General features: G+C 40.1%; 1 protein-coding gene across 1 annotated transcript; it reads right to left on the bottom strand.

Annotated features, from left to right (window-relative positions):
* Positions 1-5,575: 5,575 nt before the first annotated feature.
* Positions 5,576-9,321, bottom strand: ZBTB2 (zinc finger and BTB domain containing 2). Its single transcript, XM_009999965.1, has 2 exons — positions 9,059-9,321; positions 5,576-7,087 (listed from the first exon to the last, which is right to left on the bottom strand). Exons 1-2 carry the CDS (start codon positions 9,262-9,264, stop codon positions 5,725-5,727), a joined length of 1,569 nt encoding a protein of 522 aa, XP_009998267.1. The 5' UTR covers positions 9,265-9,321; the 3' UTR covers positions 5,576-5,724.
* Positions 9,322-11,843: the final 2,522 nt, after the last annotated feature.

Below are 11,843 nucleotides of genomic sequence, written 5' to 3'. Positions count from 1 at the left end.
CTGCCCGCGCTGCCGCTGCCCGAGCGCCCCGCCGCCTGAACTTGCCGGTGCTTCGGGTGAACTTGCACGGTCTGGCCTCTCAGAGCTGGGGTTTCGCCAGTAAGGTTGTTGCTGTCAGCACGGCGGTCGGTGCTTGGCGTTGCAGAGAGAGGGAACGTGTTATTTACAGAAACCTAATGCGTGACAGGAGAGTGGTGCTCAAGGAACACTTGGACCCTTCAAGTCATACCTGTGGTTCGTTGGTTGGTTGTTGTTTTTAAGTGCAGATTTTACTACATCTGTATTGGAAAATAGTAAGCAGGGCAGGAAAATTTTGAACTTGAATACACTCAGCAAACACGGGTGAAGTGTCTCCCAGGACTCTTTTCCTGTTCTTGTACACAAATCAGGACTTGTTCTGGGTCTCTTTATCAATACTGCCAAGGATACCTTACGTATGTCTCAAAATTATATATATATTTTTATATGTATATGTAAGACCGCCATTATATATATATATATAAAGACTGAACAATCATGACTCAGTATTCTGTGTACCTGTCTGTGTGTGGAGGCTTATGTGCCAGCACCTGGCGTGGTGGTGGTTCAGTAATGGGGCATCACCTTCCCTTCCTCATCAGCACATGCAAATCACATGCGCTGAGTGACCATATATCCCTTCATTGCCTTCATGTACTGCTCTTGGGGTGCAAGGACCTGACCAGAGTGTGTGTAGCCCTTCTCATTTTCCAGGCTTTACCCTTTTGTAGGGCAGTCAGGGAAGACCTGCTCCTGCTGGGATAGGAAGCTCCTGCTGGCACTTTAACACCAACATAGAGACTGTGACCTGAGTCAGTGTTCAGGGCTGCCCCAAATCATATGCTTATCTTCATCCTGAGTTGCACTTGCAGGGGCCAACTAACTATGCCACCAAAAAATTGACCCAATTTGGAGGCAATTGAGGGGAAATGGTCTTGATCAGAACTGAATGGCAGATGTGATTGTATTCTTATATGTGTGTATATATATATATAAATGTTTAAAGTGACATATTTTCTTGTCAGTGAAGATGCAAAAGGTCCCTCCTTGTGTACCTGCCTCTACAAGCACTTTGTGGGTTTGAGTGCTCCATGCTCTGCAGAGCAGTGCAGTAACTGTCTTCACTTGCATTTTGTGGCTCTGCTTCTCTCTTTTCTAAGTAGATTTCCTAACGTTCCAGGAAAACTTCCGTTTTGGCCAAGGCAACAGACATGGACTGAATATGAGGAAGTTCTTCTGCGCGCAGCTCCTTTGGCACAAGGGCTAAAATAGTGGCACTATGAGGAGTAGCAACAGTTACTGACAGCTGCACAAAGACCGCTGAGCTCTGCATCTTGGCACATGTGACCTGTTCAAGAGCATGGATGCACAGACAGCCTGACAGCAAGGCTGTGCTGCAGTAGCAGTGTGTTTTGTGGCTTTTGGCTACATTTCCTTGAAGTATGTCCTTTTTAATGGCAAGCTTGATAGAAAAAGCCTTCAATTGCTTGGGCCTAAGATAACTAAAGGACTATATTACTCTCCAAAAAGGCAAAGTAGTTAAAAAAAGTAATCGTGCTGTTAAGCAGATTGGGAAAAACCATTGCAAAGGATTGTGATGCCACTGTGCAACCTAGAACCTGCTCTTGTCTAAGTTCCCTTTAATTAATGTTAAAAGTTTTTGTAATGTCCAGTAAGTTATTTAAAGCAAACAGAAAGAAATGTATTTTTTATTCTTGTACCTGACTACCTTTTGTGACTGAAACAATTTTTTTATGGGACTTGGAGCTGAAGAGCCAGAAAACAGATTTTCTAAACATCAAGGCAGCAACTTAAGGCCTTGCAGTGTAAACAGGAGTGCAGTTTAAAGAAGTCAATGTTTATAACACTAGTATCTTCTAATAAATTTCCTCCCAGCACAAGTAGAATGATGATTAGACTAGTGACCTAGAAGATACTGGATACAAAGTTTAAAAAGAATATTGATTGCAGAGGTCTGCAATCTTCACTTTCAGAATGATAATCACCTGTTACTTCACTTGCAGATGGATTGGTAGATGGTTGGTACTTCTGCAAAGAACAGGTGTCTTTGTCAGGTGACATATTTGGGAAGTTAACTTTGAAGTTACTCCTTCAGAAATATACTGGGGCTGAAGGTCCAACCTACAGCCTTGAATAATAGGCAGATTTTCATTGATTATTCAGCAGTTTCTGCAAAGCTGTCTTTTTTCATTTGGTAGGAAAATCACTTCAGCAGGTGAGCAGACTGAAAGAGTAATGAGCAACTCAGTCACAAATCTGAGTCAAAAGTTTAAAGATGAAACCTGAAGTTATCTCTAACTGTAATAATTCAGACGGTATTTAACACAGATACTTGAAAAAAACTATAGTTGTGCTGTAATTACCCAAATTCTTGATGCAGTTGTTAATAACCAGAATATACTGTTTCTAATTCTTGTAAGAGGAACAAAGCCTGCTCAAGCAGTGAAATGCAATGCCTTACACATAACTATGGAGCATCAGACAGACAATAAAGGGGATTTAAAATAAACCATTATGGTAGCTGAGCACATATAAAAATAGTATCTTTATTGTGACTTTTAAAAATTTACCTGACAAGTGTTATTTCTTAGGAATAAATATCAACAGGTGAGAGTATCTCTGCTGAGCCTGCAATTTCATGTTTCTTGCAGTAGCAGCGCTGTCATAACCAACTTCTCTGGCTGCTTGTTCCCTGCCCTACACCACCCCTTCCTTCTGGGCAGTACACCGGCTTCACAAGGCCACTGCTCACCAGATGAGGGACCTGCCCAAGTGGGAGCCACTGCTTCCCGTTCTCTTCACGCTGAATGTTGCCAGCAGCAACACTGGCTTCAGTAAGCCTCCTCCCTGCTCTTTTCTGCCCTGGTACAACCTGTGAGTTCTCTGAAGCCCTCTGCAGAATTAAAACAGGGAACAGATTTGACAGGAAACCAGCATTTTTTTAAGACTTTTTTTCAGTGGAGTCAGTTCACTTGAGCCCATTCAACATGTAACTGAGCAAACATGTTTTCCAAACATGTTCTTCCGAAGTGGAAAAGGAGAAACGAGAGCAGGAATATGGTAAAGATTCTGCTGAATGTCTCAAAAAAATGGTGTGGCCATGTGCACCCTTTTGATACAACCAGCCACCTGGGGAGTTAAGCTGAACTGCTGTATTCTGCACTGGAGCAGAGCTGGAGCACTGAAAAACAAGAGCATCTGACTAAGTAGTAACCAAAAGTTGAGGTGGCAGCACCTTTAGTAGCTGTAGTCATTTTGGAAATGAACTTCTGATTATCCCCTAAACAACAGCTACCTCAAAAGCTGACCTTACCCTGAATTAGGAAAGATTTATTCTTTTTTTTCCTGCTCTGAGAGCACTTCAGTCTGAGTGAGATTAAATCAAAAAACACATTTGAAGAAATTACATTGGTAAATGAAGATCCTAAAAAAGTTTTTAAATGGGCAACTAAAATAATTTTGTAAGATGTTACTATTTTACCTGAAAACACTTATATATTTTGAAGTAAAATAAACTGATTTTAGATCTATTACCCTAATACAAGAGAGATAATAAACTCAACATCACTCACAATAAACCTGACAGTAATTGTCATGTTATAATAAACTGAAAAAAATAATACATAGTGACTCTTTGTGCCAAATCCCCTCCTTTAAGCTCTAGTAAGCTATTTGTTCATATGCATGACAGAGGCTTTAGTCTGATGCACAGAATACATTGCTTGACTTTTAAACTGATTCAGTAAGAACTCTTCCAGGAAGACTGAAAGCCAACAATCTTTCACCTTCAACTCAATAAATCGTATCCCATTTAATTCAGTTTTTATTCAATGAAATGATGTATAAAAACTTACAAATCTGAGAACTTAACTATACACAAAAAAGATATTCAGTTTAAACGTATACACAGAGAAGAGCTGTGGTTTGTGACTTGCCCTCTCCCGCCCCTCCCCCCAAAACGCACACCGTCTCAGTTAATGATGGGGCACTTGTTCTGTCCGCTTAAGCCTTCTCTTGGCCCCGGTAATTGCTCCGTGGGTTTCACTGCTGCTGTCAGTTTAGGTTTTTAGGCTACCAGCAAAAAAAATCCGGGCATCTATATAAAAGATTAGGAACCAGCAACTTGATTTTTAACACAAAGATGCAGTGCTACACCATCAGCTAAAACAAAAACTACAGAATTCATTCTCTCAGTTTTTGCAGACTTTGTCTTGGCTTTGAAAATAACGGGATACTCACAGAGCAGAATTTGCCTGTCAGCACTACAGATTCACTTTAAAACAATCATGATCCCCTGTTGCTAGAACATCTCTGACCACTTTTTCTTCCTCTTAACTCACGCCATTAGACCAAATGAAGCCATGGACATTTCTTGCCTGAGAGAGGCAATAAAGCTGTTCTCTCTCCTTTCATCCAGAATGACTCAAACCTACAGCTAACACCACATGCACTTGCTGCGCTGATGATGCCACAGTGCTCACCACTACAACATTTCTCTAGTTTCCTTTGTAGCTTGGGTGACACCACTTACTTATTAGCTTCTCTTCAACAGGCAAATAAGAATGCACACAGCTTAGGATGTTTTAAATTTGATTAAAAATAACCTGTGCAATGACTAGTTTTGTTGAACAACTAAGACTTTCTGGGCTGAATCTGAGAAGAGACAGCCAGTTACTTAAGGATGTGTGCATTTATTTACCTGTACCAAATACACACACAAACACTTTCTATATATATATATATATATAAAATCTTTATACATATAAGGGATTTATATATATATATATATATAAAGATTGCCATCACATTATTATTACAGCTACTTAAGAATCTGAGAAGAGACAGCCAGTTACTTAAGGATGTGTGCATTTATTTACCTGTACCAAATACACACACAAACACTTTCTATATATATATATATATAAAATCTTTATACATATAAGGGATTTATATATATATATATATATAAAGATTGCCATCACATTATTATTACAGCTACTTAAGTCAAAATTTGACTAAGTAACTACTTCACTTGACTCACTGATGCTATCTGAAACATACCCAAAGGCATACTTGACAGAAAACATACAGGTAGAAGAAACCAAAACCCTCAGCTCTTTTTAACTCAATGAATAGAGATTTTTGCATTCATTCAGAAAAGTTCTGAGAGTTTTCAGTTATAATCTTAATCAACTTGCATGTGGACTTCTAAAGAGCATGGTATTTGTCAGATCTTCTTGAAATGCCTTTTACCGGGGAAACTAATATATATATACACATATATATATTTTCCTTGCTTACCAAACTGATACTCTGTTTCTCATTACACTCATCATTGTATCTAAATACACTTTTAAGAAATCTAAATTTTATTTAAAATCTATTAAATTTGGATTAACTAATACTATCAACATAGTTAGCTGGATTATTTTTTCACGCTTTCCTTTGTATTAAAATCAATTACATTTTGGTTTGATGCAAGAGCTTTCTGTTTGTTGTGGTGGGAGAGGCAAAGTCCAATTTCCTAACGTGCCAGTACAGTTCAGGTTGCTGAAGACAAAGGGTGGGAAGGAGGCTGGTGGAAAAGATGGCAGGGATAAGTGAGGTAAGAGGTTTGGGGAGGAAAAAATCGATTTAATAAAAAATGAGTAAAGAAACTTTAAAAAATTTATATAGGTTTCACATTCAGTCTAACAACACTGCTTCCTGCTCCTTTTTGATGGAGGCTAACACTGCATTATCAGTCTCTGTGGCTTCTGTGTCCCCACTACCTAGCAGAATGGAGCGATCTTCTTCTAGCGTAAAGACAGAGTTTTGATTTTGGCACGAATGTTTGACTACTTCATTGGGAGTTGAAAACGTTTTGTCACACAAGTTACATTTGTAGGGCTTGTTGGTCTGTACTAGCATGTTGTCCATTTGACTGCCTTCCTCAAAAGTACAGAGTTCCAGAGTCTGTTTGTCCACCATGGTGTACGTGTCCATGCTCTGGTTTAGGCACACATGTCTGGCAGCCTGGTTAGCCCTACAAAAGCTTTTGTCACAAGTGCTGCACTTGAAGGGCTTACCAGTGTGTATGTACATGTGCTCCCTCCAGTGGCTTTTCTGAATAAATTTGCGACCACAGATGGAACACTCGTATTTCCGTCTTTTTACTTCCCTCTCTTGATCTGCCTGCTCCAAGTTGTCTATGTCTGCAATATCGGAGGGGGGTGGTGTCTCTGACTGCTGCTGGCCATCAATTATCGGGGAGTCTGAGATCTGCTGCAGCTCGCTGTCACTAATCATCCCTGCTTCAGGCACTTCCACAGCATCTTTATCAGCTGTGTTGTTACAGAGAGACAAAGACATATTGCTTTCTCCTTGCTGGCTAGACGTGAAGGGAACCCCTGTGTGAATCTGCAGGTGCTCACGCAAACTACTTCGCAAATTGAACCGGCGGCCACAGAGGTGGCAGGCATAGTATTTTGGGAAGCTTCCATTCCTTTTCATAATGCTTGGCTTGACGTGTGCTATTGTGAGTGGGGCAGGTTGTTCATCTGAAGAAGATGCTTCCATGTTGGCCTCTTCTCCTGCAGGTGAGTTATTACCAGCAGCAGACACCAATTCTGGAGATAAAGAAGATGGCAATGGGTCAGAAGTGGACATATTTGTCCTGGTCACTTGCGGCAGAGTGGTAGCTAACTGCGAGAGCTGTGAACCTTCAGAAACCTGCTCTTGGTTCATCCGTGATGTCTGTGGTCTTGGTTCTCGCCCGAGTTTGTCAGTTGCTGATGTAACCTTAGTGGGATGTCTTATCTGGTGATCTGCGATCTGAATGCCATATAATGAAGATGCTAATGGAAAAACTTGATCCGGGTGAGAAAAAGTTCCCTGACTTGCAAGGCTGGCCTCTTGAATTAGTGGATATGCATGCAGAAACTTTATTCCCTGTTCTAGTCGAACTGGGTCAATGAGTTGTGGTGCCATCTTCCCAGTGTACATCAAATGCAAGAGATAACTGAAGATATCTGGCTGTATGTCAGTCGCTTTCAAACGGACACATTCACTGAAAGGTAAAGCAAAATGATCAATTAAAGATAAGGATTTTTTTTTTTTAACCAGATTTAGGTTATTCAAGCATTGGTAAAAATCACAGGCATCTACTTAAATTCAAAAGACAGAATATGCAATAGAGAAATGCTTTAATGTAAAAGAGCTAATCTTATTGGCTACTTGAAAGATGACCTTTTTTTTCCTCAGGAAAGTAATTGTCTTGAAAGACAAAGCCATCCCATTGCAATCCATATCCTTCTACATTGCTGTCATGTTACAGATTCATTGTCACATGTTAATAAATTTTGTAAATGGCAAAGATATTTTGGTTGGATTCAAATACTAAATTAGCTAATTTAGTACCTAATTGTAGCTACTGTAGCTAAATTAAAACCTGCTAGCACTGGAATCTAATTCAGAGTCGATCAAACTTTTCTCAGTACTTAGCTCTGGAAACACCTACAATTCACCTGGCACTTGCCTGTTTGGCTTAACACTGTTTGCTGCTACAGTTCTGCAAATGTGTGGCATCTTGTTCTCAACTGCATTACCAACCAGAAACTGCGCAGGACTGGGTGTGAATCCCCTGAGGACCTGATGCAACAGGCCTAGTCTGGGCACATCTAACGTGTGGAGGCCTGGCTCCTTACAAAACAGAACAGTGGCTTCCTTCTTTCAATAGGGAGGAAGAAACAGTAGCACCCATGGTGCACCCAGTCAGCCTAATAGTCTCTTGGTTGAAGTGCTCAACAATGGGAGACACTTTGGCTGTGATGCCCTCTTTAGCCTAACAGGACTGAAACCAACACCATCCTCTAGCTGAGAGCATTCCCTATGCATCAATCAGCCTTTAGGATACTCTGGACTCAAACACCCACTGCTCCTCCGGTTGAAGCTGGATCTCTGTGTAGAAAGAGAGACAAGGTTCACAGAAGAAGAAAGAAAATCGGGAACATCTTGGTTAGGCCAGTTAGCAAACAAGAGATGATTTGGGATTCTAATAGTTTTTAAGAGTTATCTGCAGCTCTTTCGCTAAACAAACAGTAAATAAGAAAGTCAGAAATGGACATGACTGTGCACTGCAATCTGAATGCTCCACCCACAGTAGGCTACCAAGCTGAGGAGGAAATTACAGCCAGTTCTTCCATTTCTTAAGGTGCACCCTTCTTGAGCTCATGCTGAATGATTTTGAATTCAGATATATTACTCAAAAGTAAACCTTGCAATGCTGTCTTTCAGAGATGACTGTGTGCTCTTGATGGAGCATCAAGACCGATACATCTGCCTGCTGTCCTGTCTCAGAAGTGCAAATGCATTTCTATCCTTGGTGTTTACTTTTGGCTAAGAACTCCTAGGCAAAGAGTTTCACTCACTTAACATAAACTTTTTCAGATAGTACAAATAATTGGGAATAAGACTAAAACAATCTCTAAAACAGTCTTAGAGTTTTGTTATCTTTTCAATGCCCCCCGTTTAAGGCTGGCCACAAAAAAACCAAAAGGAATAAACACAAACTCTTTTACTCCACTATGTAGTATTTTATTATTTACCTGACTTCAGTGTAAACTGTAAAAAAAAATGAAACATATTAACCTCTTTTATAAGTCCATTCCTCCTAGCAAATACTTATTGGGTTGTCTACAATATTATGGAAATGTCAAGAATAGCACCAAGACAGTGGAGAGGATAGTGAGTGGGGGAAGGAAATAGCAAGAGTGACAGGACCTTTAAATATTCAATTCTATGATTCTATCAGGTTTTTAAGGATAAGGAGCTTGAGCTAAATTATAACAGTTTTGATGAATCACAGTTCAACTTTAACATGCTTTAAATTGAGATTCTAGTTTGCAGATAAGACTGGATTCCATATTCCTTATGACATAGCAAGAAGCAAAAAGAACATTTTCTGGTTTCAGAATGTTGCCAGACCTCCTTACCTAAGCTAACTGAACAACACTTAAACAGCAAACCTTTTTATAGTTACCTGGTTTGATGAACAAACAACATCTTGAAGTAGTTGGAGAAAGAAGCAAGGACCGATTTGTGTGCCTTGAAGTAGACATCACCAATAGCAACTGTGCAGTCACAGAGGAAACCGAACTCTCTCTGAGCATTTAGTTGCTGCAGCAGAATAAGTCCATGGTTGGCCAAATCCATTTTTTTAATCTCTGAAAAGCAAATTACTTCCATGTAAAACTCAACAGTAGTTGCATAGATGCAACAGTAGACATCTCTTAACAGGCATTTTCCTCTAATATCCATATATCATGTTTCAGTAACACCTCTCAATCCAAGTTACTGCATAAATGGTATTTACGCCTAGGCAAGGATCTGTTTCATGATGAGCAATGTGGTTTACAAAGACACAAGTGATTTGCTGAGGCTTAAAGAGCAAAGCAGAGCCAGGACTAGAATTCTGAAAAGGGAAAGGGGGGGATTTGAATACAGAAACGTAAATAGCTAAAGGAGAGGAAGAAATATTAATAAATAGTAAAAACGTCTACATGTAATGGGAAGAGCAAAGTATTTTGGCTACCACTTGTCTGTTCAAACAGGAAAAATAGATCTTCCTTCTGGTACCAGGCACCCTCACTGAAGTGGGTGGGAGAGACAAGAGCAGGACTCAATGAAAGTAAAGTTAGATTACTTCTATGTAAAAGATATATAGAGACACTGAAAATTCAGGTTAAAAGTGTGTGCCATCTAGCTGAATACAAACCCAACATTAAACAATTAAGCATTTCTGATGGTTATGCCCTCTCCTGAGAAATACCAGATACAAACCTGAGTCTTCCCAGACTGAAACAATTAATTTATCCTAGGTATTGGCAAGCCCTCTGGACCATCAGAACAGGAGGAACCAAGCTTTTCTCTCAGCAACAATTTGTTGATTTATTTAGATCAGCTATAACAGCATTTTGTAAGGAGCCTGTGTGACAGAGTGCCTCACGCTCACTTAGCAAACCAAGGAACCTGAGGGGCAAGAGGTGCAGTTCTATTCATTGCTGGCCACGGGTACAGGGTAGGAAAACTTAAGGTGAAATATGGCACAAACCTGAGCACCCCTAAATCAGAACTTCTGCAGCCCCTCCCCCTCCTGCACTTCTTCCAACCGGCTGCTGGAAGCTGCCCTCAAAGGACTACCTGAGAGTTATACATTTATTCTCAGGAATTTGGGGGCAGCCTTGGAAGCAACAATTGATAACTTTGGGGAAAAAAATACCCAGGGGAACACATTAGGGCAGTTGCATATGGTTGGATGGATAAGTATACGGCTAGTAAGATCAACAAGTGGGTATAATCTAACACAAATAGAGCTTTGGGCAGAAAAAGTGAAGGTATGAAGTAATGTAGGTCTGTATGTAGAGACGTAAAACAGCAAGAGAAGTCAACAAAGTATGTCCAGAACAATGTAGATGCTCTATGAACAGAAAAGAAAGAGAAAGTGAAACCAGAAGTAGATCAAAAGTGGTAGACCTATAAAAAGTCTTGGGTTTTTTTCCTTCAAAATTTAATAGGAAGATATAGAAATTTTAGGTAAGGTATGAACAGCTTGTTTCTTCTACACAGTAAGTGTGTGGCTTTTCTGGAAAAAGAAAGACAGTGTATTACACATATGCCAATACATTTAGTCATTGGAGAAGCAAGTATTTCTACTTGCTGGAAAGTGAAGAATACACTTGTATTTAAACCAATAACCGGGTTGACCAAGTGCATTTCTTTGCATTAATGAGATCAGAATTTGTTTGTGTCAGGGGTGTAAGGGCAAATAAATATATACAATTTAAGATACAGTTGATTTTTTTCTTACAGTGAATGAGAGAAAAAAATCAGATTCCCACTCTCTGCAGGGCCATCCTCTCCTTCCAAAATGACTGTTTGGATAATTATGTTTGTATAGATGTGCTAAAATTCTCTCCAAAAGAGAGAATACTTGCTGTCAGCAATAATAAACATTGTATTTGTTGTTATTTAATCCCGCAAGATGCTCCGTGCAGGCAGACTTTGTGATGTTACAGAAAGCACATTAGATTATCTTTTTTTCTAAGCTTTCATTTATATTATTCTGTATGTGCAATATTTTTTAATTAATCACTGTTGAGTCTGGGTTGTACTTAGGCAGCAAAGCCTATCAGGTGGAGTGAACCATTGATTCAGGGAACTCCAAGCCAGTAAGGCATTATTTCTAGTTATTATAACCCAACATGTATGTATAGTTTCACCCTTATCCACACAGCAGTCACGGTGGCAGCTGAAGCTGTTATCAGAGAGCTGAGTTCTTCTTTTCACAAAATTATATGGTGTGCACACACATGCACAACACAAAATTTTTGTGTGTATTTTAAAAAAGTTAATGCTTTGAACTGAAAGCATTAGAAGAATCGCACTTCCGAAGAAATGACAGGGCAGTGATAAAGAGGATGGAAAGTGCTTCTGCCTCATTTACGTAGAGCACTACGTTACAGGTTTGCATTCGCTCAGGAGCTTTACTCTTAGCTAAATAAAACGCTGTGATTAACACCAGCAAGGCTGCGCTTCAGCGCTGACCGATGAAACAACTGTGTGAAGTAACTTCTGGTGCCCTGAAACCCTGCAGGGACAGTCCTCCCACCGCAGGCTGACGGGCTGGCCTGGCTCAGCTTGGTCTCAACTTTCGACATCACCCAATTATCTCAACATCGGAGGAAGGACCAGGGGAGCCCGAGCCCTTTCGGAAAACGTACGTTCATTTCGGAGGCCGCGAAAGGAAAAGTGGTGGGTACGAGCCA

Source organism: Chaetura pelagica, unplaced genomic scaffold (genome assembly GCF_000747805.2).
Source record: "Chaetura pelagica isolate M959 unplaced genomic scaffold, ChaPel_1.0 scaffold135, whole genome shotgun sequence".
NCBI classification, from domain to species: domain Eukaryota; kingdom Metazoa; phylum Chordata; class Aves; order Apodiformes; family Apodidae; genus Chaetura; species Chaetura pelagica.
Note: the sequence above shows the minus strand (reverse complement) of the source record. Positions and strands in the feature narration are given on the sequence as shown.

What these genes read in the sequence shown, in the direction of transcription:
- ZBTB2 (XM_009999965.1), bottom strand. Translation starts at nt 9,264, where the DNA reads ATGGAAGTAATTTGCTTTTCAGAGATTAAAAAAATGGATTTGGCCAAC. An exon ending in TTGTTTGTTCATCAAACCAG is followed by an intron (nt 7,088 to 9,058) that starts GTAACTATAAAA and finishes TTTACCTTTCAG; the next exon opens with TGAATGTGTCCGTTTGAAAG.